Raw genomic sequence first — 27,611 nt, forward strand, 5'->3', positions numbered from 1 at the left:
GGTTTACTTTATGTAAACAGGATTAGATCGCGGCCACTCGGGTATGTCCGCTTCATTTATACGAAAGCAACAGCGATATTTTTCCACTGTTTTTCCATAAATAAATATTATCAATGTAACTAAAGATAATGCAGTATTTGATTCTTTTATTGATTTCATACAGATACATACAGGTCATTTCCTAAAAAAAGGGAAATGTAATAGAATGATTAATAGTACATGTATTTGATTATTTCAGATGTAATTCATATTTTAGAGTAGTAATAGTAAATTACTTCGTGTAATCAAGATGAGAGACCACGGCTATAAAAGCGAAGGTGGATTTGGGAAGCCTGTCGCAGCCATGTTCTGTCCGTTTACGCGAGCCACCCATTGCGGAAGGTGCAAGATTGATAAGGAGAGTTTTCAGAATTCAGCGTATATTGCGGGACAGACAGGATCCTTTAGCTCAGCGCGACAGTGTGCTCATAGAGAGATATCGATATTCCCGTGAGGGTATTATTTACTTAACCAACTTGTTGACGAGGGGGTGCAGGACCACCACCTGTCTTTTTTTGCTCTGCCCTTTTCTTGGTTGCTGTTATAAACAAACAGATTATTTCAGGGTCTCTTTTCAAGAGACTAAAAGCAATATAAGTGATAAATATTACCATTCTGTAGAATATTCTTATATTTCACTTTTACTTGTTCCCATGTTCTAGTGGGTCCTGTTGTGGCTCTAATGTGAAAGAGGATATAATGTAATATAATATGACATAATGTAATATAATAAATTACTTAAGAGTTTAATTTGTCAGCAACTTTCTGCCAGCCCTCTCTCCTTGCTTTTGCAGCCTTTGCAGTGTTCCCTTGCGTTTTAATTGAACTCTGAAACTCCTGAAATCCCTCAATCAAGAATTCTTGCTCTGCTGCCGAAAAATACTGAGCGCGCTCCTTCGACATTTTTGCCGACCAATCAAAGGGTTGCCGATCAATGTTTCTACTATCGATGCGTAGCCACTTTTAAGCCACCCAGTGATCTCACATTACTTCATCCAGCTATACTAATCGTCAACAGGTGTGTTCGGAGAACCGGAATAGCAAGCTCAAAGTTGGCGCGATGATTTGATCTTGGATGTAGTAAGCGAGGTATGAAGAACAGACCCCTGGCCCATAAAAGAGGTTAACTAAATGTAACTCTACAAAAAGTAATTTACAGAAACGTAATCACACAACTTCAGTCACAAACGGACCTAAACACAAAGACGCAGGAGGGTAGCTTTTATAGTGGTTTGGCCAAACCATTTACACACAATAGGGAGAAACATAAACAAACACCAATACTAACTAAGCACAGAATAACGTAAGTAAACACAAAACACCCCCGTTTCTCACAAGCACTTGGTTGGTCCTGCTGAACAGGTGTTTACAAAGTCCTCAGCCCTTGGCAACACCTTTTGCCCAGACAGAAAACAGCCACCTCCCCAAACCAGGTAACTCAAAGTAAGAGAAACACAATTAATATTAAAGAAACAATTTTTGAAAAACCACACAATGCTGTTATGTGCACGCTTCATAACATCAGTGTTAGGTTTAAGTGAAGACATTCATGAATTATATTACTAAGATAATTGCAAACCAATATAATGATGTGAATGAAGGGACTGACTTTACAATAGACATAGCATAATTTATTTATTTATTTTTTTTCACCCAGCCAAAAGCATATATATGTTCAAAGCACCATATCAGCCTCATGTTACACAGAGGCTGTCAATTCAGCGCTGTAATGGCTCCAGTAGGGGGCGTACTTCTTCAGCCAGGAATTTTGACACCTGGAGGAGAGGAGCAGGAAGAAGAAAATACATTTTACACCATTAGTTTCTTAACAGTCGTCACCGTCGCCAACCGGGGCAGCAGGCACAGCTGCAGTAATAGGGGAGCTGTGGCTTAGATGAAAACATTCATCTGTTGTCAGCCTGAACAAAAATAAGGCTGTTCATGCTGTACCTGTTGTGGAGCACGCCCAATAAAGGTCTTGGGGTCCAGCAAAGCATCCAGCTGCCCTAGAATGGGTGCAAAGTAGGGGTCTCGCTGGATTCTGGCCAGCAGGTCATTGTCTCCACCTTCCTGTTTAACCACAGCTGCTGACTCTTGGGAGAGAACACTGATTTTCTCATGGCACTCCTGAAGGAGACTGATAGGTTTGTAGCTTGAACCTATCCGCTGGAACGTTGAAGACAATATAATTACACAGCAAAGCAAGACACGGGTAGGCAAAGTTCTTCATGTTTCTCGTGCACGGGAGAGACCGGACAGGCGCCGTTCCTTCGCTTGACCCCAGTTGCTCTCGTCCGTTCTCCCGTAACACTGCCCTTTTATTGAGGTTACATGAATATGCATAGGTTCATTAACACAGGCAAAGAGTACTTTGCCTGTGTGTGTGATTTGTGTGAGGTCAAGATGTGACCCTGTGAAGACTCCCCAAAGCTGGTGCCAGGCGTCTAGCAGATCTATCTAAACAAAAGGCTCTTATACTTAAAGAGATATACGTGTGTTTGCTATACCATATATCAACAAAGAAGATAGGACCTCTCTGATGTTCCTAGACTGTGGGTGTCCATTCTAGTGTGGAATACACACCAAGCCTTTACAGCCTGCTAAAGATCAGTCCTATTACTACACAATTGATTATATACCTATAATAATAATAATAATAATAATAATAATAATAATAATAATAATAATAGATACTTTATTGATCCCCATGGGGAAATTACTTGTTTTTCTCTGCATTTAAGCATATATGGTTAAATATTTCTAAGCATAAATGACAATGAACAATACAAAACCTAACAGAGACACAGGAAAAAACAGAAACATTAAGGTGGAGCTGACTTTAACAGCCATGTTGTTGGGTCTCCATGTCAGGTCTGGTTATTGGTAATCAGCTTCTTCATTTAAATGGTCAAAACACTGGTTACTAGTCAGTAAGATGATCTCATTTCAGTCATCTGAATTTCTGGTTACCACTGGCATTTTCTGCCCAGTAAACCATCTCTCCTGATTAAGCAAAAATGCATTCATCCAGTTATGTTCAAATTATTGTGTCCATTCTGACTCACAGGGTATTCTCTCCTACCTGTCTGTTGCCTCCTGCCTTCACTATCGCCATAATAATGTTCTCTGTGGCCATGAAGGGCAGCTCATTGCGGATGTGTCTCTCAATGACTTTGGGGTAGACCACAAGACCCTCTGTGATGTTCTGCAGCGTGCTGAGGACGATGTCTGCTGTCAGGAAGGACTCGGGCAGGGAGATCCTCCTGCACAGGAGCAAGGCAGAGAAGAGAGGAAAGAAACCATCAGTAATCACAATAACAGCTTTTTACTCAACCACTGAATCCTGGGTAACAATGTGCAATGCATTGTAGGATGTGTAGTTCTTTAACCATTAACGCAATTATGTACATGGGCTGTATCCCAATTCAGGGTCTGCAGCCTTAAAGTACGCAGCCTCAACCATCCTCAAGGGCCGCGTACTCAAAGACCGCTAAGGCCGGAAGTGCGAGGCTTGTGTAATGGGACGGTCTAGCCTCCTTTGCGCTGATACTGTTGTTTGTCAATAAAGTAAAAAAAAAAAAAAAAAAAAGAGCCTCTGTTGCGCTGCTCAGGTTGCCTAGCAACCATGATACGAACCACTGGAAACGTGTCATAGCTTTGTTTGACAGAAATGAAGGAGAATCTTTTGTTCATTTGTTTATTTGTTTCTACATGAGCTTTGATCATTCTCTGTAAGATTAAGCTCAGCTATTGAACGGCGTATATTTTAAAGGCTTTAAAACCAAGTTAGTACAAACGTCACTAATGTCACATAACTTTGCTGACATGTGGCCAACAGTGATGTTTAATGTTCTTCGTTATTAAACATTTGCACATAAGGTATATAATATTCAGTACTTAAAGTGTACTCTTTGGCCGCCCCTCATCCGCAGTTTGTTTTTTTTTTTTTTTTTTTTTTTTTCTGCAAATTTATCCACACCCATCGCTGTGCTATGCATTCTGGGATATGTTGGGCCACGAAGTCTACACTGCCACAGCCTTAAAATTCAGGGAAATGAAGGACTCATTTCAGGGCCGCATTTCGAGCAGCCTTTTAATTGGGACAGCCTTCGGCGCGCCGCTGTGACGTAATCGGCCTTGAAATACGTACTTTAAGGCTGCAGACCCTGAATTGGGATACAGCCATAGTCTTTTACTGTTGATTTATTTTCTTTTTTCCCTTTAGGTTTTCTCTTTTGTTGCTTTATGGCCATGATTTATGTCTTAGCTATTTGGCTTGGTTCAAAGCCTAAAACTCTGGAAGATTTCCTGAAGTGTCAGTGGAAAATATGAAGGAGAAATCCACTTTTTTTTTTTTTTTTTTTTTTTTTTTTTTGTTTTGTTTCACACATGGTACAGCAGTAATGCATTCCCATACACAACCTTCCTTTCAATTAAAGTAACACTGTTTCCATGCATGAAAAGGAGCAGGAAGAAGAATAAATTCTTATTGATACCTGCCCCCTATCTGTGATAATACAAGTAGGCAACCAAAATTACACTATGACAATTTTCTGCACATAACAAAACAAAGCAAACAGAACAATATACTCAACAATGAGCAATACCACTAAATATCAAACTAAAAGGATCATTTTTCTACAATTAAATTCTATTCTCAACTTCTTCATATTGGTTTATCATTTTATTCTTATAGCAGACTTTAAATTGAGAAACATTTATACAACACTTAAGATGATCACTGAGAGAATTCCTATGACTGTTGGACACATTTGCCTTTGTGTGGTTCAAGCAAACCGGTGCTTAAAATAAAACTTCCTTCTGCCGTCCCCATTTTCTGAACACAATACAAATAAACTTTAACTTAAGAGGTAGTGTTTATTTTTTGCCCTAAACATAATAGTTAAAGTCTGTAATTTCACTATGTCTTCTAGTTTTAACAATTTCGATTTTATAAACAAATTATTAGTGTTCTCTATATTTAACATTATGCATAATTCGAAGTGCTCTCTTCTGTAATAAGTATAATGCTTTCATATTAGTCATGTATGTATTCCCCCATACTTCAACACAATAGCTCAGATAGGGTAGAAACAATGAAAAATATAATATTCTCATTGTCTTGTAATCTAATATATATCTAACATTACCCAGGATATAAATACTTTTAGCCAACTTTTTTTTTTTTTTTTTTTTTTTTAACATGTTCAATATGTGATTTCCATGTTAACTTTTAAAACCAGAGTCCCTATAAAAGTGGGCAGTCACAGTGGCACTCCATAAAAGCTACTGTGGGCAAAAACCATAGGCCTGTTAAATTAAGCTACTTCTTCTTCTAACAGGAAAATCATCCATCAATCTTCTTCCACTTATCCGGGGCCGGGTCATGGGGGTAGAAGCCTAAGCAGAGAAACACAGACCTCCCTCTCCACAGCTACCTCCTCCAGCTTATTCTTAGGCAGCTCAGAGATATAATTTCTCCAGTGTGTCCTGGGTCTGCCCCAGGGCGTCCTCATGGTGGGAGATGCCCAGAACACCTCGCCCAGGAGGCATCCTAGTCAGATGCCCGAACCACCTCAACTGGCTCCTTTCAATGTGGAGGAGCAGCGGCTCTTCTCTGAGCCCCTCCTGGATGGCCGCACTACTCACCCTATCTCTAAGGGAGAGACCAACCACCCTTAGAAATGGTAGCTGGTAATGTGACCGCTACAGCTTCCACATCACTGCAGCACCAATCCGTTTGTCAATCTCCTGCTCCCCTCTCCCGTCACTAGTGAACAAGACCCCAAGATACTTAAACTCCTCCACTTTGGGCAGTAACTCATCCCTGACCCTGGCACTCCACCCTTGTCCGGCTGACGGCAATGAGTGGAAAAATATAGGGAAGAGTTCACCCTGCCCAGGGTAGGGTTACCGGAGCCCCAACCTGGGAGTCAGTCCTGGGGAGGGTGCCAGAGGGCAAGTGTCTCATGACCGGGCTTTGGCCCATGGGGCCCGGCTGGGCACACCCCGAAGAGGAAAAATGGACCCACTCTTCTGTAGGTCCACCACCTGCAGGAGGCACCTTAGGACTCAGGTGCAGTGTTTTCCGGGCAGTGGCCAAGGGCGGAAACCCCGGCGGACCGATTCACGGTTACTGAGACTAGCGAGCAAGGAAATCATATTAGCACTAATTTAGCAGTGAACACACAACTGTTTCACCTTGGTTTATCTTTTTTTATTTATTTATTTATTTTTTAACTATTGAACTATTCAACTTTTTTTAATATTTCAGCTATTTTTACGTTATGTTTAACTAACAAATTGACTACTTCCATACTACCATACAATTGGAAAATGTTAAGCTTTTGTTCTCTCAGTTATAGGATTCTTTGTTCCTCTCAAGTCTTCAATTTTTTTAACAAGAAGACCTTGATGATGCAGAAGCAACACTCGTAACTGAGAATCATTGTTCACTACTATTTATTGTACGCTTCCACACTGATGTGATATCTACTTCACAGAGGAGAACTGCATCATACCAAATTCACAGCAGTGTAAGTGTGTCTGTGTTGGCTGACCTGTTGGCGCTGTCATCCAGTGTCCTCTCCAGCCACTGCACTGAGGCAGTCTGCAGGGGGTCGGCCATCAACGCAATCAGATGTCGGGCCAAGCTACAGCAGCGTTCTGCACGCATGGGGTTCCTCTTGTAGGGCATAGCACTGGAACCTGGAAGAGGAGCGGGCAAAGCTTTAGGCTGAGGCACAGTTTAACAGGTAAAAAGTGCTTTTGAATGAGCGAACGTACCAATCTGCTCCTTAAAAGGTTCCTCGATCTCTTTTAGGTTGGCCAGCAGACGGATGTCTGTGCAGATCTACAGCAGACGACAGTATAAAGTTTAGACTCAGTTACATCAGCTTTTTGAAAATCCTGAGCTCAAGACCCAAGTTTCTTTAACCACCACTAAATGTAGACATTTCCTCACCTTGTGCACCTTTGACATCAAAGTTAGACAGCTCCATCAGTCTGATGAAGGCCTATGAAAACACTGCAGCTGCAGTCGGACTCACTGGAAGTGTGTAAAGCCGAGCGTGGGGAGGTCGGCGTATTCCTCTGCAAAGTTTGCCAGCCGGTCGATGACTCTGGCCAGCTGCAGGAAAAACAAGCCTTTAATGATGCAAATCAGGGTGTCAAACTTATTTTACATCGTGGGTTACTGTTACAGGAAAAATGATTCTGTTTCTTTACCTTCTTTTAAATGTGCAAGCATGCCCTTTTGTCTATGGTTAGATTAGTTTAGAATTATCTTTTTAGACTTTCTCAGCAAAGACATACTGTTTTGGGACATATTGTTTTAGATTGTTTTATATCTCACAGCTTTCTCCCAGCTCTCTGCTGACGAGACTAGCGCCACATATGGAGTTGTTTATTTTATCTGTTTTGTATTTTCTTATCCTGTTCTCACTGTCTTTCCTATAAAAAGTGCCCAGCCTCTGTACACGTTGTGAGTTGTTCTGAACAGCTTACCCGTGTGCACGTTAAAGCATAAAAAGTGATCTTGTCTCATTGTGTCTTTATTTCTCCTGGGTTTTTTACAGAGTTTTCCCCCAACATTTCTTGGTCCTTCGGAGCCGGAGCGCCTCCATCGTGTCCCATCTCCGTGACCAGTCCACGTTGTTCGCCTGTCGACAGCCCACACACCAGGTGTGTGGAAAAAGACCAAGAGCGTTAAATTCGGGTCTTGGCCAACGTCTTAGAAAGTGACCCACGGTGGTGGGACCCGATCGAGGTGGACCAGACACTGACCAGGTAGATACAGACACACTGACACAATCTTGCGTAAAAGCGCATTTTGAATTCAGGGAATTTAAAATAGCGGAAGTAGCTCGTCGACTGGTAGCTTTGGAAGCTCGTCGACTGGTAGCGTAGCTCGTCGACTGGAAGCTTTGGAAGCTCGTCGACTGGTAGCGTAGCTCGTCGACTGGAAGCTTTGGAAGCTCGTCGACTGGAAGCTTTGGAAGCTCGTCGACTGGAAGCTTTGGAAGCTCGTCGACTGGAAGCTTTGGAAGCTCGTCGACTGGAAGCTTTGGAAGCTCGTCGACTGGAAGCTTTGGAAGCTCGTCGACTGGAAGCTTTGGAAGCTCGTCGACTGGTAGCTTTGGAAGCTCGTCGACTGGTAGCGTAGCTCGTCGACTGGAAGCTTTGGAAGCTCGTCGACTGGTAGCTTTGGAGCTCTGGGTAGCTCCCCCAGCTGGGTCTAGACTGGGTCTAGGGAGTAAGTAGCTCTGGGAGCTCCCCTTATTATAAGGGTTCCGGTCGCGTGTGTGTGTGTGTGTGTGTGTGTGTGTGTGTGTGTGTGTATTGTTTTAATTAACGGAGCAAGCTGAATTTTCACGGTCCAATAAGAGACTGAGCTGCTCCTACTGTGTTTTTCTTTTACTGCTATTCACTGACGTGCTGGTGAGTTGAGAGAACGGTCGAGTTCCGTCTCGTAAAGTTCACACCGCTTTTGGAAATAGTCCGAAAGTAGAAGGGCGTGTGAGCAACCACTCTCGTCTCTAATACCAGCGAAGGTGATAGCAGCTGTATTGTGTATATATTACTTAAACAAAAATAAGTAAATACATAAATAAGATGGGTAATCAAGCAAGTGAAATTAAAACTCACTCCTGCTGACGAGCAGTGGTGAGAAAATAAAAGTCCAGACGCCGGACAAAAACAGTGTCTGTAAACTGAGAGATTTAAGAAAACAAAATATAAACAGTCAGAAGAACAGAACTCAACTGCCAGTTTAGTAAAACCAGAAGACGAGACACTGTGCAGTTCCCACAACCCTTTTAGAAAGCCATCACTCATTCCTGCAGCCGCATCTGCAGCACCACCCATATCAGGAAGAACTTAATAATCCCTTATTAAGTGAAAACTAGAGATCACAGTAGTTTGAAGTAGTTTAAAAGGGTTGAAAACAGACCCCACTGAGTAGATATAAATATAAAAAGTACGAAATAAAGATGAACAAAGGGAAAATTACAGTAGAAATTATCTTTAGAGTATTTGAAATTAATAATAGCAAGGATAACAACCTGTAAAGTGATATTAACAATGAAACACAGTTGGCATGATGACCATGCCCACAATGTATAAAATGAATATAAAGCAAATAATTCACACGAAAATATTTTAATAAAATAAATAAGGTATATTAAGGCTGTGTCATTGTTCAGCCAAGGACAGTGTGTGAAAAGGTAACTGTCTCCACCTTGGGAACAGGATGATTCTGCAGGTCATCTGAAGCCCTTGATGGATACAAAATAAAATATAAATAATATATTATAATAGAACTGCCTGGTCCGCCATGCAACAGAGAGAACAAATGTGACCGCAGATTGGATGAATTCTAAATTATCTGTTTGCTGAATAAGATGATCCTAACTATCAAATTGGCTCAGTAGTAGTATAGTGGTACACACTGATAAAATATTATAATATGCTATTGCTGTCATATAAGACAAAGAGGATAATATTAACAATGACATATTAATATGAAGAGGCACCTTAATCGGTTATGATGTGAGGTGGATAATTGTTAAGCAGTAGTCTGCATCAAGCTTAAGGTTTGCTGAAACTCAGTGTAATGACATGTGAGATGAAGACAATACAGAGAATAACTAAACTAATGAAGTGCATAGAGGCACTTGACCAGCTTGAAACTTATCATTCTAGAATGACACATTGCTGAGATATAGAGCACACCTATAATAACAACCAATAAGCAAAACCCTGTAGACAACAGCTAAAACTACAGGATTGAGAAGCTGAATTAAATATGTAGACACTGCTAAGCTGATGAGCATGTTCCACATTTTCTTTTCTTTTTATTTATTTGTTTCTTTTAGAGCAGAAGCTGCTGTAACACACCCAAAGAAAGACTCTAGGTCTGACCAACCGTCTCAGTCGTGGGCAAAAAGATGTCAGTCAATAAAATTCTAAAAGATAATTTGTTGACGAAAAATATATCAAGAGATAAAAGATAAAACAGTCCAGTGTCCCACTTATGAATTGTATAAAAACACACAGTCCCAAGGCCAGAGCCAGCTATGCCACACGGCCAAGTTGCACCCCACATGTTGCCTTTAACAGGGTTAGAAGTTGTCCTTGGAGACCCACCACCCTGTAAGCATATAGAAAAACCCATCCATCCCAAACATATCTGATTTCATCACATTACATACCTGCACAGAGAGACAAAACGAAACAGCAGTGTTTGTAGTGTGGGCTATAAGAAGACCAGTGTATCAGTGCAATCAAGTACACCTGCCTCTAATTAGTCCAACCCCATTCCAGCCATTGGCTCACCAAAAATGTGACACACACAAAACCACTCCCAACACAGTGCAACTTCACACAATAATATGGAGCTGAATTAACACAGGCACATTAGTCTACCATGTTACAAGCTGCATGCTATTAAAAGCCAACATATGCAGACTTCTGCCTTGTTCGGGTGGCAGCATTTTTCTTTTTCTTTTGTGTCCTGACACGTTTATGTTTTTTGTTTTTGTTTGATTATTTTGTTGGTTTTGGAAACGATTTTAAACGAACTTGTGACAATACTTGAGAATCACAGTGACACATGGTGATTAGGCATATGATTGAAAAATGCCTAGGTTTAGAGCTGTGAGCTATGAGCTGTGAGCAATGCAAAGTTAAATATATATATTTGTATAAATGGGAAACGACCCTAACTTGAAAGTTTGAAATGTGTGAGATCCATGCATTGTTTGAAGAACTAGAAATTATTCAAAACTGCCTTAAGTGAAAATGTAGAGTTGCATCTATTCTCCCAAACAAAAAAAAAAAAAAAAAAAAAAAAAGGAGAAGCATTCTGTAACTTCAAAATAAGGCTGACTGTTGACAACAGACTAAAACACTAATTCGCAGGTGGCTATCAGGAACAGAGAGGCGAGCAAAGTCACAAACACCAAGGCCGCAGACAGCCACGCAGAAACAGCAGATAACATAGAGACAACGCCTGCTAGAACCGTGGAGAGGAAGGTCACTTCACACGAGATTGTAGGAGTAGAGGACAAATTAGTTGTAAAGTCAGCTTCAGGCCACACAACTGTACAACAATTAACTGCCCTTTTAGAACTAGTACACACAGCAAGTGGCCGCAGGTGCTTTATTAAATGCCTATATGACCCGTCGTGTCCAGTAAATTTGCTAGGTAGAGACGCTCTGACAAAACTTAAGATAGCAGTCATGCCATTCTTTTCTGGTATTACACCTGAGTGCCAGAAACCGACCGAGTATCACAACATTCTGAGATTTAAACAAACTCCAGGCCCAGATCCACCTTATGATCAGCAAGTGTGGAAGCTAGGAGAACAGCATTTGACCTTACAGCACAGGCCGAAATTGTGTAGGTTACGCAGTAACCACAGATAGTAAAATAATAGAAGCAAAACCACTTTCTTCTTCATGTCCTGCACAGAGCGCTGAGCTGATAGCTGTGATACGCGAAAGCTAAATACACAAAGACAAACTAATAAACATACATACAGACAGCCAGTATGTTTTCTCTGCTGTGCATCATTTTGCAAAAAATTTGGCATAACAGAGGAATGATTACACCAACTGGCAAACCAGCATGCCAACCTCTTACAACGCCTACTGACTCTTTCATTACTACAGGCAACGATTTTGCTGACAGAGCAGCAAAATAGGCGGCACAAAAGACAAACATGACATTGATGGCAGTAAACACACATCAGATTCCACTGGATGTGTTGAAAAATGAACAAAAGCAGCAAGCACAGCAGAGCAGGCAAAATGGCTAAAACACGGTGCAGTTCTGACAAACGACTTAATGATGTGTTATGGCAAGCTAGTGTTGCCAAAATTCCTCCACAAAATGGCGGCATTAGTGACTCATGGCTGTACGCATTTGTCAACGGGGGGACTGACCAGTATTGTCAACTCTCATTTCTACACTGTAAATTCTACACTGTAAATTTTGAAACTTCAGCAAAACAATTTGTCAGAACGTGCATGACGTGTCAAAAATATAATGCTCAGGGTAACCTGCGACCAAAAAGAGGCCGTTTTCCAACTCCGCCTCATCCTTTTCACACAATTCATATGGATTTTATTGAACTAAGCGAATGTCAAGGGTCAAAATACGCCCTAGTGGTTATAGACGTGTTCTCAAAGTGGCCGGAAATCTATCCAGTGAAAAAGGCAGATGCAATTTCAGTAGCAAAGTGCCTGTGCAACCACTTCATACCCACATATGGCATCCCAGCTTTGATACGATCAGACAACGGCACTCATTTTGTAAATGATGTCATCACTAAGGTCTCTGAAGCACTCGGTTTCAGCATAAAACACCACTGTGCTTATCACCCTCAGAGTGCAGGCCTTGTAGAGAGAACTAACGGCACTATAAAACAAAGGCTCAGGAAATGCATGGCAGAAACAGGAAGGCCGTGGCCTGAATGTTTGGGTTTAGTGAAGATGTGGATGCGCTTAACACAAGGCTCCCATAAACTAACTCCATTTGAAATCATTCATGGCAGGCCGTTCCCACTGCCCATTACCAGTCAACCAATAGACAAAGCAATCAGAGAAAACACATTAGCAGAATGGATGTCTAAGCTGTTAGAAAACAAAGAGATCATTGTACATAATCAACAACCTGATGATGTTTCTCCAGTGTCTTGCAGACTAAAGCCCAGTGACTGGGTTCTGATCAAGGTGCTCCAAAGGAAAAACTGGAGCACACCCAGGTGGGAGGGGCCATACCAAGTCCTCCTCACTACACCGACCGCTTGCAAAATTGCGGAACGACCATCCTGGATCCATCAGAGTCACTGCAGGCGAGTCAGTGAAGCCATCTAAACACAGCTGACGGCAGGCTTGCCCACTTGTTGTGATCTCGCCCGGTGGAGGGGTCTACTCGCGACAGGAGGGTGTGTCCCGTCGTCATGAGGTGGTGGCTCTTAATAACTGCAGCGGCCCTGACCATGGCCGGGCTCCTCACCTTTGCTTCCGTGAGGGACAACAAGTCACGCTATATGGAGAAAAGGCAGACACTGTATGACAAAGGAAAGTACACCAAGTTTCCCCATGGCTATGCCACTAATTTCTGGTGGCAGTTTATGAACACTACAGCTTACTTGAATAATAAAACTGACTGCTATGCAAATACATATACACTTTCTGCCCACCGAGGAACGAGAGGAAGTGTATGGACTGTTCACTCAACGAAACCTGTGCCAGTAACGCGACACTGATGAGCCTCAACTGTCGCTCCAACTACAGCTACCGGATGATACTACAAACAAAGACTCAGTACCAGACAGGATGTGCACGGACGGCACCAAGCAGTAAAGGAACCAGAGTTTCGCATCTGAGGAGGAGTGAAATTCTTACAGAGCTTGATCCCCGGCATTGGAGTTGCCGAGGTGCGGGATCATGTGGAAATCAACCGATATGCTCTGCTACGACACATCAACTTGACTAAGACCCTGGGAACCGCCTTAGCAGGAGAACAGCAGGCCATCAGAACGATGGTGCTGCAGAACAGACTGACACTAGACCTGCTAACAGCATCACAAGGAGGAGTTTGCAAGCTGATCGGGGAAACATGTTGCACTTTTATCCCTGATGGATACGAAACTGGAGGAGACATTTATGAAGCTTTGCAGAATTTGACCGCTCTGCAAAAATATGTCACTGACCACACACCTGGAGCAGCTACAGCACAAGGCTGGCTGGACTGGCTGTTCAGCGGTTCATGGCTGGCTGCTGTAGCAAAGCCATTTTTTCTTCTAGGTCTCATCATGATAGCACTGCTCATATTAGTGTTGTGTGTGTTGCCATGCCTAAGAGTAATGATTTCACAGATGATAACAACTACAATGACTGCTTATGTTGCCGTGCCTGAAGAAGAACAGCATCCTGTTGCAATTCTGTTAGAGGAGAACTTGTAATAACTGCTAATGAATGACGTGGTGATTAAAAATAACTTCTGCCTTTTTCAAGTGATCATGCACTGATTAACACATTAGTAGTTTATGCAGGTACAATATAAGGTTTTCATCCTTGTATTTTTTGAAGTTTTCATTTTACATATTAGGTTTTCATCATTTTTAAATACAAAGTTTTCATTTTAGTTTTCATCCTTTTATTTTTTGTAGTTTTCGTTTTAAATATAAGGTTTTTATCCTTTATTTTTTGTAGTTTAGTTTTATTATTTTTTCTTGTTTATTCCACTTGTTATTTCATTTACTATGATTTTCTTTGTTCTTTTTATTATTTTATTTTGTTTTATTCTTTAGACCAATGATTTCCATTTCTGCTATGCTGACATTTTGAAAATTAAAAAATTGCTTAAGATACTTAATAAATAACCTTCACAGACAATTGTTGTATACATTTAAAATAAGTTAAAACAGGAGGGAATGTTACAGGAAAAATGATTCTATGTTTCTTTACCTTCTTTTAAATGTACAAAGCAGCCCTTTGTTCATTGTTTGGATGCCCTTTTGTCTATGGTTAGATTAGTTTAGAATTATCTTTTTAGACTTTCTCAGCAAAGACATACTGTTTTGGGACACATTGTTTTAGATTGTTTTATCTCTCACAGCCTTCTCCCAGCTCTCTGCTGACGAGACTAGCGCCACATATGGAGTTGTTTATTTTATCTGTTTTGTATTTTCTTATCCTGTTCTCACTGTCTTTCCTATAAAAAGTGCCCAGCCTCTGTACACGTTGTGAGTTGTTCTGAACAGCTTACCCGTGTGCACGTTAAAGCATAAAAAGTGATCTTGTCTCATTGTGTCTTTATTTCTCCTGGGTTTTTTACAGAGTTTTCCCCCAACAGTTACAAACAGCCAACTTTGATCTTTAGCTCCCAGAAGCAGTGAAGATGCATAATAAATGTAACCAATATGTTGCAATGCCTGTCCTGTAATCTTTAAATATAATTTTTCATGAATTCATTGAAAATGTCCTGTTAGGTTTTTTTTTTTTTTTTTTTTTTAATATTAATGGACTCACTGTAAAAACAAACTAGCTGACAAGCTTGTTTGATATTAATATATTCATTTGCACTGTTTTCATAGAATTTCTGGACAAACAGGTGAGTCTCACCTTAGACAAGAGGATGTTGAAGCCATCACGCAATGCAATGAGATCCTGAAGAACAGAAACGACAAACATGAGAAGCTTTAAAGAGTCAAAACTCATCACTGCTGGGTTTATTTATGCAATAGTCATACTTACAGTATTGTCTCCCACATAGCATGACGTAGCTCCGAGGTGGATGATGGGAGCAGCTGTGGGGCAGCAGTGTGCAAAGGTGTGGACGTGCGCCATGACATCGTGCCTCAGCTTTCGCTCTTCTTCAGCCGCCACGGCAAAGTCAATGTCCTCTGCATGGCTCTCCATCTCTGCAATCTGAGCATCAGTGATGGGCAGACCCAGAGCCTGAGGAGGAGAACATTGAACACAGAGACATGATGACAAACAGGAAGAGTTCCTACAAGCAACTCGTAAAGTTTAGAGCTGGCAAAACAAAAGTGCTTGTAGTTACAGAATGAATTCTGAACCATTTCCTGCAGGGTTTCATTTTCAGAGTTTACTTATAAGCTTTTTATGTGGAGCTTTTTGACTCTTGATAATACAGTTCTTTACTTTTAAGATACTTATCAACAGTTACAAATGCAAATACGTTTTATATAAATACATGTTTTATTATAAATACACATATTTGCAGTATTGGCTCTTCTGTTAATGAAAAGGATGTTTGGGTAAAAGTCAGACAGTGACTTGCATTGCTAAGCTGATAGCAAACAGCCTCAGTTGTATTACCGGCCCCTACTAGACTGCGAAAATAACACCTCAGTGTTATTTCATGTCATTTAAATCCAGTTTTTTGCCAACAAGTCAGCCTTTGATCTCGTAGACTTCTCTATGTGAAACGGCTCTGCTTCTTCTTTGTGGCCTCAGCACCAAGCTGACAAGCTCTCACAGCTGTTTATGGCGAGTCCATGAAATGATGCCGAGTGATGCCACAGCTCTGAGGTCGCTCCAAAAGATATTCTGGCACGTTATGAGAGCTTGGTCCACATTGCCAGCAAAAAGTCAAATTCGTTGAATCACCTGGCAATTATATTCACGGTATTCATTCACTTTGTCCTTTTGAATTTGCTAGCTTGTTATGTTGTTGAGCCAGTGGCTTCTTCACTTGTTGCTCCTGTATTTTCCTCAGTGATCAGTGTGTCAGATCTTTTGCTACTTCTCTGCCTTGTTAGGTAATAACACTTGTAAGGCATGTTGCATATTTGCAGCTCTGGAGGTCAGGCTCACTAAATTGGAGACCAAATTTTGTGTGTGTGTGTGTGTGTGTGTGTGTGTGTGTGTGTGGGGCAGACAATCGAGGACAGAGCTGGCCCAGACGCCTGTCTGCTTGCCTTTTCTCCAGTTTTGATCATTATGTGCTGTCTACGTGAGGTCCGCAGTGTATGGGAGGAAGAGGAAAGGCAGCAAGTAGTTGCGCTGTCCCAAGCATATAAGACTCGTGAAAAATCTGTGATTATCAGCTGCATTTATCTAATATTAAATCACTCACAAAAAATGCAATTTCATATATTTGATTTTTTGATTTTTCATTATATTTTTGTTTGTTGTATAGGCTATATACAGGGTTCCTTAATTTTTTTTTCTGTTATTATTTTAATAAAATGCAACTCTGGAACTGCCAAATGTTTTCTGACTTATACACAATTTATTTTTATTGTATACTAACAGTATGTTAAGACCAAGAGACTTGATAGGGCTCTATAAAGGTTGCAGACTTTACTTCAGAACTTTTCTTGTCCATCTTCCATTGGTTTTAATTTTGCACTCCAGTATGAACACCCATCCCCTAACCCGAGGATCACCACAACATAACCTAACAGACCTAGACCTTAGTTCACAGATTTGCTTTGTCTAGGGTTTATTTCTGGGATTTCGCACAACCCAGGGTTCAAATCATGAATCCATAATGGGCTTGGATTTACAACATTATGAATGAAATGTGCTCTATTTGGAAGAAGCAGGCCCCCCTCCCCTTTCGACGGGTTGTGTGTGAGACTTTAAATCGAGGGCGTAGATTTGGTTTTGGAATTGGTGGGGACGGATGATTCAACCACCAAACCCTGCCCTGTTTTTTTTGTTTTTGTTTTAGTTTTTTTCCTTTTTGTCTTTGCTTCTTGATTTTTTAAAAAAGGAGAAATATACTTGCCTACATATGCTAGTCTACATGCTTTTAAACCATTTAAAATTACAATTCATAGTTTTGTGTGAATTATATAATGTTAAATTACTATTAAACAAATGACTAAGAATTTTAGACTTTAGTTACTTCAGCCATATTCCATATAAATCAGGTATCATATAAAAATAGCTTCAAATACAGTCATGACAATAAAAGAATATGACTTTAACAACATTACTTCAGTTATAGTACACAAACATCTCTGATACATTAGCACTAAGGGAACAGTGAATGACCTGGTGGTTTTTGTCTATAAAACTACTCTAAGATTACCACAAAGTAAAAGATCTCGCAGCAAAATTATGCAACATTTTAGGCACTATTGCCCCGATCAAATCAGTGAGCTGGGATTTTTCATTCTAAACATGAACTACTGTTACAGCAACAGCCATGGATTACTGGTGCCCCACACAACTCAATGTCCACTATGTGAAGGAGCCAAACGCATGCCTTCTCCTCTCGTTAACTGAGATAAACTGCTGGCATATTGGTTTTACATCTATACTGTCCAGTCTCTCGTGGTGGACATGGCATACAGCATTTTACCTTTAAGCATTTTACATTTTAACGTTAGGCATATAATTTTAACAGCCTCTGTAAACTAATATCCTGGCTTGCTCGAGGCTGCCGTTTTCTCTGACAGTTTCAATCAAAATTAGAAATGCTACTCTGGGAGACTGAGAGAACTTGGATTTATGAGCTTGGATTGGAAACTAACTGTTGTGCAGTTAGTTTCCAAAACACGTTATTCATTGTTACATACAATTTTAGACTGATGTGGGCCAAAGCCTAGCATAGCCTGTAACGTTATTATGACGGACACATTTTATGAGTGAACTTGACTTTAAGTGACTTACAGGTTTCTTTGAAAAATACTTTCTTATATCCAGGTTCTTCGTTTTTGCTGTCATCCTCCTCTCCTCCTTGCAGGTCCTCGCAGCGCAGGCTTGCAGCTGCTAAAACTAAACAGAGCTCCCTGAAAGGCACAGCCAATCACATTGGCCATATTTGTCACATGAGGTAGGACTCCAGTAGAGATCGTAATTTAAGTCTTTCTGCGCCGCTGGGTGAATGAAACGTTGACAGATCGTTTTTTTTTTTTTTTCTTTTTATCCGGTTTGTTTTTCTTTACTCGAAGAGATCAAATTATTGGTGGGGACATGTCCCTTCCGTCCATGCCAAATCTACGCCCTTGCTTTAAATCATCAAACTGTAAATTATAAATTTTAAATTGTTATTGATCCCTTTACCCCTGGTCCTAAAGTGTATATTTATTTTCTTACTCTTCTCATATTTGTTTGTTTACTTGCACTGCTGTAACTGGAGCCACGTCGTCTCGTCTCTCCATATACTGAACTGTATGTAGCAGTTGCAGAGCGAACGGGTTGAGCAGAGATAACAAAGTTTACTTTGACTTCAGCAGCGAGCAGGCGCACCGCGCTCACTTTTTGCGTATAGAATTTTGAAAAAAAAACCCAAAAACATCGGTGCAAATTATAAGCCTGCATCATAATGTCTGGTGTTTTCATGTTTGTTGGTTTGTTTTCATTTTGTTTTATTTTGCGAGTTGGTTATTAGATGCTGCTCCAGCCAGCCAGAGAATCCCCCGCCGCCCCGCCTTCTCCTCCCTGTGCAGCAAGCAGCAGGCGCTTACTCCCAGCAAATGGTTGATGGAAACCCAATCGGTGTCTTCGACATTCCCGATATGCGCTGGCATGATATCGGGGCAGCATGAGTACGGGTAATCTTTTTTTTTTTTTTTTTTTTTTTGCCGATGCCCGTGATGCCGCCCCCCACCATGATGCCGCCCCGGGCAACCGCCCGTGTCGCCCGTATCAAAAACCGCTACTGACGATACATATAGTTATAATTATAGAAGTTATAGCATATTATACAAAATTAGTTATTATTAGAATAGACATAACATAATTTGGATATCGCATGATATCAAACAGAAGCTGTCAGCTCTGTAATGTAGGCAATCAATAAGAAAGCAGTTCATTATTGCTGTAGATTCCAGCGGCTCTTCATATTTTTGGCCAACAGATGTCACCAAACACGACTGTGTGTGAAAAGCTTCAAGTAATGAACAGGTTTTCAACATAAGTTCTAATGCTTCAGATAGCTTCATTTGGCCATCGCTATTGAAAATCTTTGCCGGGAGAGGGAGCGTGAAGCTGGGCGACTAATCCAGTGAGTGTGATCCGGTGTCCGAGTGGCGGAACCAGAGAGCTGTAGCACAAGGAAGAAAAGGTAAGTACATAGATTTGGGCGCACATGAGTCGTGAGAGCCTGTTACCTACCCGGGTAAGCTGACGAAGAGACAGCAAAACTGGTCTTGAATACCCTCAGTAGATTGCCCCAGATTAGCTCCAGGTGAGTTGGACAGGTGAGGAGGTCACAGCTCCGCCCAGAGGCGGACATCGAAGAATATAGAACTCAGTGGTAATTTACCAGCAGCGCACCCGGACCGTGACAACAGTTTCAGTAAGCAAACTCTAAATTTCTTAGTAAATTACTTCACCATCTGTAAAAAGTGAAAATCCCAACCCATTTTCTTATTTCCTTAAATACGAGCTCACCTTATAGTGTTTATTGCTCCAGACAGGTCAGTCCCCTTCATCCATCTATGGCCTACTTCGACCCAGATTACAGATATGGAGATAAATCCTTCTCTCCACATTATAATAATTGTTTTTTGTTTGTTTGTTTAAAAAAACAGGGTCTGAATGTCCTCTGTTCACTTTTAATCTCATGCTTTGAACATCACCATCCTTTAAATAGCCGACTTCTGGTAGGATCACGTGGTCAAGTGGAAGGTGTCCTTTTTTTAATGTGTGACGTGACTGTACAGACTTCAAAAACGCTGGGACGTCGAAGCGCTAACTTTGCCTCGATACATGAAAATACGTCAACAAAACGTTTAAAACGTGTTATGATCGCTGCAATAAACACGAGTACGTCAGCGAAGAGTTTGGAGTCATATTAGCACTGTCACCCACGTCTTTAAAATCTACACAGCAAATGTTGCTTCTTCTTTTTTAACCTTCTGACTTCCGTGATTTCCCTAGGTTCCCTGAACGTACCTCCCCATATAGCGGACATAATTCAACTGGTAAGGAGCCAAGGATGAGCTCAGACATTCAGGATGACTTTTCTGCTAAACGTGTCGTATTCTTCAGGCAGTATCCACTCTAAGAAGGCGAAGATTTGACTCCAAAGCGATCGGACAGCGTCTTACAGTCATCTGCTATTTATAGAAGCTCTTACTTATTATGTAAGCCGTTTCTTGTATCACATTTAAATGTATTCATGCAGCATAAATCCCCCTTCCTGCCTCGCACAATACTCTGTCTAGAGGCGTCATATATATTATGAATAGCTGTGTTCATGCATGATGCAACATCTGGGGAGCACATCCAGCTGTAAGCCAAGCACAAAGTACTGACTCTCTCTCTCTGTCTATCCATCTTTCCGTCTGTCCACCTGACTGCAGTCTGCATACAGTGCCACACTGCTGCTGCTGCTGCTGCTGCTGCCGCCGTCTGATACAAGCGAGTGGGAGGCACAGCTTCCTCTGTTTTCTCTCAAAAAAATGAACAGACATCTTATTGGAGCAGCTGCTGAAGGGGTGGATTTGGCTTCCAGTCTCCTGCATTGCACAATCTTTTCCCTCAGCTCGGACAGATAAAGAAGACAAAAGAAAGGAGTACTGGAAGGGGAGGAGGACTGGGAGCGGAGGGGATATATATATGTATGTATCCATAAAGAAAAAGACTAGGAAGAGCCACGGTGAGGTGAAGGGGGTGTGAAAGAAAACAGATTACAAAAAAGAAGGAAGGGAGAGGTTTAAGTATGAGGAAATGAAGAGAGGCAGGGGCAGGAAACTGAAGATAGAGTGACTACACTGCAGCAGAATGAGGGTTAGAGTGAAAGCAAGAGCAGGAAAGCATTTGAGCTCCGCATCCGTGGCTTTCTGAAGAGGCACGAAAAAGGAAGGCACCGTGGAGGTGAGACGGAGACGGAGGAGGGGGGCTGAGGAGGAGGAAGCCAGAGGTTCTACACACAAGATGGCTGCTGTGTCCTCTGCCTCTGACACCGGTAAGTGGCTTTTTAATATTTTGCCAGACACCTCACAGCGAGCTCGACATCATCACCTTTACTTTAACAGCAGCATCCTTTCTCAAACGTCGGCTGGAGGTGGAAACTGTTGCTCGTGTCAACTTCTGTGATTGGTGGCATACATGGAAAGTCAGTGAGCATCATTAATCAATAAACTTCTCACTGCATCTCATACTCTCCTCCACCTCCTCCTCCTCATGGAGCACGCATCACTCCTCTGAGCATCTTCTGGATATTCAAATACTTCTCTGATGCCTTTGAAAAAAAGAAGAATCAAAACTCAGAGTGCGTCATGTTTTCGTTCACATGACAGAGTGGTGTGTCTGCCTCTGTTTTTCTGAAATCTGAGGACAGATAAAAAGATGAGGGATGCTGGGAGATCAGCCAAAGCGGGACAGAGACGCGAATGAACGAGGAGCCAGGGAAAGAGATGAGATATAAGGTAGCAAGCTTCTCAGATAAGATGAGAGCAGAGAGGGAATGGAAGGAGGGAGGCCAGGAAAGAAGGGGGGAATGTAGAATTGCATTGCAGTGTGAAGGATGCAGAGGTGCAGCAATCTCCAAAACACAGTAGGAAGACTCAATAGTGGGTTTAAACAAATTAAGATCCAAAATCTATTCAGACAGAATGTTAAAAGTATATACCTCTACCTAGGTTTGATCCCTGGCTCCTTCACCTTTGGACAAGATGCTGAACCCCGAGTTGCCTCTGATGCATCCATCAGATTATGGCTGTTTCTCAATAATCGAGTACGCTAGTCCTTACTTGATAGTCTGTATTTCGTAAGTTCACACGGGAGTTCGGACTTCCCGAGAACGCGAGAGAGACATCACAGCGCCAGAAGTTTCACTGCCATCCCCTTTTAATTTAAATGCGATTAATATTGCAATGAAAATTACACATGATCTGGTAGATTTCTTTAAGAAAAAAAAAGGTAATTTACAAAAGTATTTTAAGCAGTTTGGCAAAATTCACTTTTACATATGAAACGACGTGTGTGTGTGTGTGTGTGTGTGTGTGTGTGTGTGTGTGTGTGTGTGTGTGTGTGTGTGTGTGTGTGTGTGAGAATGTCCAATTATAAAAAAAGCACTTGTGTGTGTGAGTGAGTGGGTTGTAAGAAAGCGCTTTGAGTGCTCAAATTCAGTAGAGAAGCAGCGTTCTGATGTCACTGTGTTACAACAGGAGACCCCCGGGCCCGCCATCCCCCAGAGCGCAGATTGCTGCTCCTCGGGGGTCCACGGTCCGGTAAGACCTCCACTGCCAACACCATCCTGGGAGATGAAGTCTTTGATGGTGGGACGGAGACTACACACAGCAACGTGGGCCACACTGAGATCTACGGCCGCCGTGTCACCGTGGTCGACACCCCGCCGTGGGCCATCCCGGCCGACCCAGCCGACGACGCCGAAGCTGACAACAACGACAACGCGGGGGCCGAGTCAGACAGCCCACGCCGCCCGCCGCCGAGCCTGGACAGCGAGGGCCCGTGCATGGGGGCCATTCTCTGCCCTCCGGGACCGCACGCTATCCTTCTGGTGGTGTCGGTCACCCAGCCCTTCACCGAGACTGAGCGGAGGGCTGCGGAGGAGCAGCTCGGCGCCCTCGGGGGAGGGACCTGGAGGTACTCCATGGTCCTGTTCACCGGGATAGACAAGCTGCCCAAGGGGTTTTTTATTGAGGAGCACATAGCAAACACTGGAGAGGCCTTGCAATGGCTGGTGGAGAGATGTGGAAGCAGGTATAACGTCAGTTTGCTATCTTCCCGTTTTTCCCAATGTCTCCTCTGGTTTCTCAAAAGATACTCAATGTTTAGACTGTGCAGCAGGAGTTTGATAGATAACCCAAAGGGAAACGGCTGCAGATGTTGTGCTTCAAACCTGATTTACACTGAACATGCTGCCTATGGAAAAAACAGTTGTGCAAATCTGATAACATCTCCAGCAGTATCATTTCAGTCAACTTTGGCTGCAAGCTTCAATAACAATAAAACTGAGTGTATGAAGCTTCAGGGTGGATTAGTCACTACTTCATGGTGGATTTTTAACTCTCCACATAGAAGAGTGCCATGCTAAAACGTCTGCATCTGTTCACACTGGATTGCTTAGTTGGTGTTAAACATCAAACTGGCAGCACCAGAGACTGCTTAGCTTATAGTGAATGTAAGGTTCAAGATCTAAAGGTTCCTGATTTTCAGTTCAGTTTTGTCACCAACCAACAGCAACGCTGTCAGTAAGACAACAATTCTGACATTTTTGAAAACTGTGGAAAGTTTCTTTCAGGGCAAAAGGAAACTGTATGCTGCAGTTGTTATGTAGTTCTAAATAAATTGAATGTCATGCTCCTTTTAAAGCTGGTTTCCCCCCTGCAGGTACCACGCCTTTGATAACACTCGAAAAGAAACAGAAGAAAACACACAAGTACCCGAGCTGATGGAAAAAGTGGAGGAAATGATCACTGACAACCAAGGTTTGGCTGGATTTATTAAAGTAAAGACCATGTAGAGTTCATGAGATGAGAAGCGTTTTAATTAAAAACAGTAGGGAAACATCTCAAATGCTGGAAATGAAACACGTTTATGTTTTGTTTTTTCATGAATTTATATTAATGTTGAAGCCAGCGACACAAATAAAAGACGACACAGATTATTTCACCTGTATCCTGTGGTGTTTATGTTTGAGGAAGGAACTGCCGTCGTTTTATTGTTCAGAGTTTCCTTTGTTGTATTTTGTTCACAATACCACAAATGTTTGTGGTCAGAACTGCAGTCGGGTTCATTTAACACCGGTCTCTGCCAGCAGCATTCTGGGATGTTGCTGAAAATAAACATGGACTTCCCATGAAAAGGCTTGAAAGGCTTTATATGTGGCTTCAAACCCTGGATATAATCGTAACAGAGCCAGATGTGCAATGTGCATTAATATTCCCCCCTCCTCACTCGTGCTTGTTTATTTAATGTGTATTAAGAGCTGACACACAACAGTTCGGTGAATAATTTATGGGTGCTTTCATGCAGGATGGTACTTTGAGGTGAATGAGCTGATTTTACTGGAGGAAGAACAGGCCCGGAGAGCTCTGGAGGAAGAAAGGATGAGGATGGAGGAGCACGCTCGACAGAGGGAGCAGATGATCGGAGGACCTCCCAGAGGTATGAGCGTTTGTGTGTGCTGAGGTGTGTAATTGAGTGAGTCATGTGGTGAAGGAGAGTTGAATTCACATGTGTCACGATTCTACCCTAGGGAAAACAACCCCCCCCCCCCCCAACCACCCCCACCCCACGAAATGGTGTTGTAGCAAATTGCTTACTCATTCCTGTTGAGCTTGCGTTGCTTTTTATTCAGAGTGTTTTCATTCTCTCCGCTTTGTTTATCTGACTACTCTTCTATTTCTCATCCTGTCCTCGTCATTCTGTTTAGAACTGAGGTTGCTGTTGCTGGGTTGGAAGGGTGTTGGAAAAAGCTCTGTGGGGAACTGCATCCTGGGCCGCCGCTACTTTGAATCAGGACAAGAGACAGAGCTGTGCCTCAGGCGGCAGGCGCTCGTGTCTGGTCGTCGGGTCACTATTGTAGACACGCCGGGCTGGGACTGGTTCTCGGTGAGGCGAACCCCTAAGCGAATCCGCCAGGAGTCCCAGCGCGGGGCTGCCCTCCTGCGGCCCGGACCCCACACCCTGCTGCTGGTCCTCCCCGTCGTCTCGTCCCTCACCGCCAGGAAGCGGCGAACGCTTGTGGCGCACATAGAGACTCTGTTTGGCGACAGCGCGTGCCTCCACACCATGGTGCTGTTCAGCTGTGGTGACTGGCTGGGACGCACGCCCATTGAGGAGCACATCCTCAGAGGCGGACGCGAGTTGCAGAGACTGTTGGAATACTGTGGGAACTATTACCACGTACTGGACAGTAAGACGCCTGGCAAAGACAGGAGTGTGTCAGTCCTGCTGGACAAGATTGAAGAGATGATCAGAGAGAACGGCGACAAGGCCTTCCTTCCCATACAGACAGAGTGGTGTAAGTCCTTTTTTTCTATATATTTTGCAACGATAGCTAATGTTCAGTGGCTTTTGTCTCGTGTTGCAGTTGAAAAACACATATGTACACAGCTGATCTGCTTATGAAAATTATGCACACTAATAAAATGATGTTGCATTTGACAGTGAGCGAGGAGAGCTCCTACTCCTCTGACAACACCGAACCGGAGGACGACTGCCGGGGATGCCAGCTACAGTGACACAATCAGACTAAAGGGAAAAGTCTTTTTCCTCCTTGTGAGCCTTTTAACGGGGCATGAACATCACCTCATAAAACTAAAATCTCATTGAGATATCCCTCTCTAACTCTCAAGAGTTTCAGGGACAACAAAGGGTTCAGATGAGTAGGTCTGGAGAGTGAGACATTTAAGACGAGCTCCTCATGCCGAACAGCAGGAGAGATGTCCTGCTTCGAGCGACCTGAGCTCAAAAACACACCCCGAGCCTGCGAGCATGTCCACAGAAGTCAGCTGCTGCTAATCTTTGTAAATCTTTATTCCGTCCGCACTGATCAACTTTGTATTACGTGTTGCAAAAAAACGGCAAAATCCAAACCAAAAAAGCTACACGTTTAAAAAAACAAAACAAAAAAAACTGCAATGTCAGATTTGAGGGTGGGATCACATGTGTCATTAGCAAGTTTTGGAAGATTGTTCCCTCTGATGTCAATCAGTTTGAATCAGAAAGGATTTACAAGCAAAAGAAAAAAGCTCAAGTGAAAGCAAGATACTTAATACCAAATCCAAACATGGACAAAGTGTGCTGGAAGTGCACGCACAACCTTCAGATGTTAAAAACAGGAGGTAACGCTTGCCTCTCACATTAGTGAGACTGAAATGATCTCCGTTAAAAATGCATTCGTCTCTGCTGCTCAGGGAGTCTGAGTTGGATTAATTTAAAAAGGGGCAAAATCTGGCACAGCCACAGAGACGCAGATTAATGTTGATTGCTTAAATGTGGACGTGAGTCACATGTTAATCCAAATTTGGGGCTTTCTCCGAGTGTTTGTTTTAGTTTACCGGGAGCTTAAAGGGAGTGAGTCTTTAAGAACCAGCTAAAAAGCGCAAGTCATTTTTATCACACCTCTGCATTCATGTTCAAGAGGAGCTGGGAAGACAGTTTAAAGAAGGCTGTGTCGAAACTTAGCGCAGCCTCAGATCCCCGTGGAGCACCCGGGCCAGCTCTGCTTGGCTGCTTATGGTCATGCACTCAGTGCGTGTATTGACAAGGCAGATTCAGCTACGTGCCTCAGCATCAAAGCGAGACAGCAGGAGCACACCCTGCAGCAGTAGCAGCAGGGCAGTATCCTATAGGCTACATCAAGCTTTCGCATGCTACAGAAACAGCATAACCTCATGAACCACTCAAGCTCTCATAGGGCTCTTAATACCTTGTAACTTTTTCTACATCCTTGAGCTATCAAACATCAGTAGTTTAAAGAAAAATACATACATATATATATATAAATATATACAGCCATCAGAGGCATGTTAAGACATAGCATGTGGAAAAATGAGTGCCTATAGAGCTGAAGGCAACCTCACTTCGTTCTTCTTGCTTGAATAAGCGATTTCTTTGGTATCACATCACATCCTTCTACCTTTACAGCTGCAAAAAAAAGAAAAGAAGAAAAAGGAGGGGATAAAATAGAATTCACCCTCTGAAATAAAAACAAATACATAATATGTGACCGATAGCACTGCCATGCTGTAAAATGGAATTTTCTACAAATGATGTAGCCTGTAAATGAAACCGCAGCACTGCTCCCTCTCAACGCTTCAGCAACCTCTGTGCTTCATCTAGCCACATAGGCCACCGGCAGCACTTAAGTGTGACACGCATGACTTTCACATTTTAATACGAGGACGTCCCGCGAGTCCCAAACCACCTCAGTATATCAAAAGTGTAGTAAACAGTGTAAAATAATGTACCATTTTAGGCTCTTAGTGAAGCATTTTTGCACTGTGTAAGTTCTACCACTTTACTGTAGCCAAAGTGACGTCCCTTTCTGTGGTCCCTCTTTATGTGGAGATTGCAACATCAGTACTTTGTTCATCCTGAGACAATGATAATAAAAGATATGGATATATTGTTGTGTATTTTTGGCTTTCGTCTTATTA

General features: G+C 42.4%; 2 protein-coding genes across 4 annotated transcripts; one reads left to right on the plus strand and one right to left on the minus strand.

The window, feature by feature from the left end:
* Positions 1 to 189: 189 nt before the first annotated feature.
* Positions 190 to 20,108, minus strand: LOC147332229 (adenylosuccinate lyase-like). Its single transcript, XM_086290779.1, has 10 exons — positions 18,202 to 20,108; positions 15,307 to 15,510; positions 15,175 to 15,219; positions 7,089 to 7,168; positions 7,004 to 7,034; positions 6,826 to 6,892; positions 6,600 to 6,747; positions 3,122 to 3,302; positions 1,990 to 2,205; positions 190 to 1,814 (listed from the first exon to the last, which is right to left on the minus strand). Exons 1-10 carry the CDS (start codon positions 18,253 to 18,255, stop codon positions 1,758 to 1,760), a joined length of 1,083 nt encoding a protein of 360 aa, XP_086146905.1. The 5' UTR covers positions 18,256 to 20,108; the 3' UTR covers positions 190 to 1,757.
* Positions 19,424 to 27,590, plus strand: LOC147332230 (GTPase IMAP family member 8). 3 transcript variants are annotated; one of them, XM_086288673.1, is made up of 8 exons: positions 19,424 to 19,597; positions 20,416 to 20,621; positions 20,841 to 21,445; positions 22,650 to 23,205; positions 23,836 to 23,933; positions 24,481 to 24,612; positions 24,881 to 25,471; positions 25,618 to 27,590. In XM_086288673.1, the coding sequence occupies exons 3-8, from the start codon at positions 21,415 to 21,417 to the stop codon at positions 25,689 to 25,691; spliced, it is 1,482 nt and encodes a 493-aa protein (XP_086144799.1). In that variant the 5' UTR covers positions 19,424 to 19,597; positions 20,416 to 20,621; positions 20,841 to 21,414; the 3' UTR covers positions 25,692 to 27,590. The 3 variants fall into 3 exon arrangements, with proteins under 3 accessions (XP_086144799.1, XP_086144800.1, XP_086144801.1); XM_086288674.1 differs by lacking the exon at positions 19,424 to 19,597 and adding an exon at positions 19,736 to 19,831; XM_086288675.1 differs by lacking the exon at positions 19,424 to 19,597 and having other exon boundaries at positions 20,416 to 20,459; positions 20,527 to 20,621.
* Positions 27,591 to 27,611: the final 21 nt, after the last annotated feature.

This window comes from Aulonocara sp. 'chitande type north' Nkhata Bay, linkage group LG4 (assembly GCF_057382095.1).
Source record: "Aulonocara sp. 'chitande type north' Nkhata Bay isolate Kocher_YH1m ecotype deep benthic linkage group LG4, A_spYH_male_GT1.1, whole genome shotgun sequence".
Lineage (NCBI taxonomy): Eukaryota > Metazoa > Chordata > Actinopteri > Cichliformes > Cichlidae > Aulonocara > Aulonocara sp. 'chitande type north' Nkhata Bay.